Source organism: Entelurus aequoreus, linkage group LG09 (genome assembly GCF_033978785.1).
Source record: "Entelurus aequoreus isolate RoL-2023_Sb linkage group LG09, RoL_Eaeq_v1.1, whole genome shotgun sequence".
In the NCBI taxonomy this organism is placed as follows: Eukaryota; Metazoa; Chordata; class Actinopteri; order Syngnathiformes; family Syngnathidae; genus Entelurus; species Entelurus aequoreus.
In genome coordinates, this window is record NC_084739.1 from 13264644 (window position 1) to 13267849 (window position 3206).

A 3206-nucleotide genomic window follows, 5' to 3' on the forward strand; every position below is an offset into this window, starting at 1 on the left:
AATGAAAACTATCAAAATGGCCCCCGCAGGCTTTAATTCTTCCGTGTGCGGCCCTCAGTGGAAAAAGTTTGAACAACCCTGCTCTAATGGATCTCCATTAATTTTTTGTAATATTTTTTTTGGGGGGGGGGGGACAAAAAAAAAAGTCTGTTTTCTCATTACCTGTATTTTTATTTCCCAATCAAATGAATAAATAAATACTATTAAAAATGTTTAACAAGCACCAATTTCTTGCTCTAATTGGTCTCCATCCATTTTTTTGTATTTCTTTTTTGGGGGGGGGGGACAAAAAAAAAGTGTCGGTTTTCTCATTACCTGTATTTTTATTTCTCTATCAAATGAATAAATAAACACTATTAAAATGTTTAACAAGCACCAGTTTCTTGCTCTATTGGGTCTCCATCCATCCATTCTTTTACCGGTTGACCCTTTTGGGATCCGTGGAGGCGGGGCTTAGAGCCTACAGTAGGTATTAAAATATCTGCAAATGTACTATTTTTCGGTCATGGCTATGATAAAATAATTATATGCATTTGTTTTACCAATTCAAAGTAATCACAAAAAAATGTTAATTATCTCAATCATTACTTACATGCTGTTCTTGCAAGTAAACAAAAACTGCGAACATTTTTTTTTAGAGATGATTTACCAAAAAGGTTTGAATCAAATATTTTCCCACATTCCAAAAACATGCATATTTGGGATAATTGCAATTTTCTATAAGAGTGAATGTGTAGTATTGAACATTTATTATTTTTGATTGTGAACTTTAAGAAGTGAAAATACAGTTCATGTGGTGACGCAACATTTTCTTCTGCAATACATAACTGACAAGAAGATTAGCTGTTTATATATTACATACACAGCTGGAATTACATACTTCATCTTCATTCTGCATTACACTAATGTGTAAAGCCTTCAAAATATACAACATTTATATATAGAAAATAAATACAATACAAACATTTTTCGCCATTACTCAGTGACAGAAAATCTCAAGCAAACATAACAAAGTACATACAGGATGTAAAAAAACAAAACAAACATACTTTCAGAGCAGATATTTTTAACAAAGGTGCATAAAAATAAACAGTTTAACTCAATAACTTGGGAGAGTTGACAAACACCCAAAGCTACAATTGAAACCTTTGTTTGCTTTGTAATATTAAAAATATCTGCTGTGAAAACTAATTTCACTTCCAATTTAACCGTAGTATAGGCACACTTTTCTTATTCTCTTCAAGGTTTCTCGCCTCTTTTTTTGTTGTTGGTAAATGTTAAGCACAGCAGTATTGTAACGCATGTTAAATCAGCACATCTGCTCTGACAAATGTCGTTTATATTACTCTTGTAATTTACGTTCCAGCTCAGAGAAAACCTTTGCATTGATTTCATCCACTTCATCTTCTACCTGTACAGAGACAAAAGACAAATCAAATGCAGAATCAAGGTTGGTGAACAAAAATAACTTAAACACTGAAATCTCAACATTCCAACACCCCTCAATTTGCACAATTCAGAATTTATGCAATATTTCCCCGGAAAAATAAGCACAAATCTGTTAAAACATGACATCAATCGAGGCCTCTGTAAATCTTGTGTAACTTCTACACATTTCTTAAGATTTTGGATTATTATGCATCTGAAGAATGACTAAAAAGTCGGTTTTGCTTTGTTCCCCACCACAGGAAAGAAAAATAAAACAACAACCATAGAACAGCAAATAAAACGTATTGCAACGTAGTGGTAGCAAAGTGAAAGTATTTTAGTTTAGTTTAGTCTTTGTTTGAAGGGACAATGCACAGAAACATTAAGCTCAAAGACAGATATGTTCTGTACCAGATTATAGCTAAATAGCTCATTTCCATCTGCAGTCCCTGGCTACCTAAATTAAAGGGATACAAAAATCATGCAATACAATTATAACAATAAAATCATACTATAGCATGTAATCAAATTAAGAAATGTCATAAAATGCCATTTCATTGACATATACTTATTATACAATACAACCACACCTTTTTACTGCTCGGTACAAAATAGCAAATAATACATTACAGTTAATGTTAAATGTTACTTAAAGCATTGTCTGTACATTTAATAACGGATTGACAATGGTGACAGTTTGGCACTGGAACATACTTTTATTTTCTATAGAAAGCTAAATCAATGATGGAATTGAACTCCCTGTTTTGCACTGTATTCCTATTATTACTGTATCTAAACTAGACTTCTAATTTATAGTCACCTGTTCCACCATAGTAACTTCTGGGACGTAGAACTGCAGCATGTTCTGAATGCCGTTCCGCAGGGTCACCGTGGAACTGGGACATCCCGTGCAGGCACCCACCAGCTTCAGCTTGACCGTGCCATCCAAAAAGCCTTTGAAGATGACATCACCTCCATCTTCCTGAACTGTAGGTCTGAGTGAAAGAGAGAAGACAGGCACATATTGTATTTTAAGATTATTTGAATGCGTATTTATTACAGTAAACCGAGAAAGCTTGTCACCTGATTCTGGTGTCAAGCAGCTCTTTTATCATCAACACAACGTCGTCGTCATCTTCTGAAGCAGCTAAAATAAAATAAAATAATTGAAAAGATTACGTGACACACAGCTAAACAGCTTCGCAACTCCTGCACACTGCAAAATCTGAAATCTAAGTAAGATTAAATATCTCAAATAAGGGTGATATTTGCTTATTTTCTGTCCGATAAGATAATTCTTCTCACTAAGCAGATTTTATGTTCGAGTGTTTTACTTGTTTTAAGGGTATTGGTCCTATATGATCTCAGTAATATATTACAGCTTGTTGCTGAGATTTGATGACCTATATTGAGTAAAACATGCTTGAAACTAGAATATCAACTGACGCAAAGCTGTGTCATCAACACTCACAAGTATAAAACTACTTTTTTAAAGTAATACTTTCTTACTTCAAGCATGAAAAAAAAAATCATGATGCTGAGCGCATATCATTATGTCAAGATAATGGCACTAGCATTTACTTAATTTAAGAAAATTTTTCAACATATTGAGCAAAAAGGTCTAATTTGTTTTTTCTACCAAGAACAGAGCACTTGTTATTAGTGAGAATAAACTTATTTTAAGGTATTTTTGAGTTCATTGGGGGGCGGTATAGCTCGGTTGGTAGAGTGGCCGTGCCAGCAACTCGAGGGTTCCAGGTTCGATCCCCGCTTCCGCC

The 3206-nt window shown here is 34.0% G+C and overlaps 1 protein-coding gene across 1 annotated transcript in view; it reads right to left on the minus strand.

The window, feature by feature from the left end:
• Positions 1-732: 732 nt before the first annotated feature.
• Positions 733-3206, minus strand: part of zgc:110319 (uncharacterized protein LOC796111 homolog) — a 5087-nt gene continuing 2613 nt past the window's right edge. The window contains exons 6-8 of the mRNA XM_062058092.1: positions 2512-2575; positions 2249-2423; positions 733-1411 (exon numbers count right to left, since the gene is read on the minus strand). Of these exons, the coding sequence (XP_061914076.1) occupies positions 1343-1411; positions 2249-2423; positions 2512-2575 (308 nt within the window). The 3' untranslated portion in view covers positions 733-1342. The remainder of the gene's footprint in view (positions 1412-2248; positions 2424-2511; positions 2576-3206) is intronic.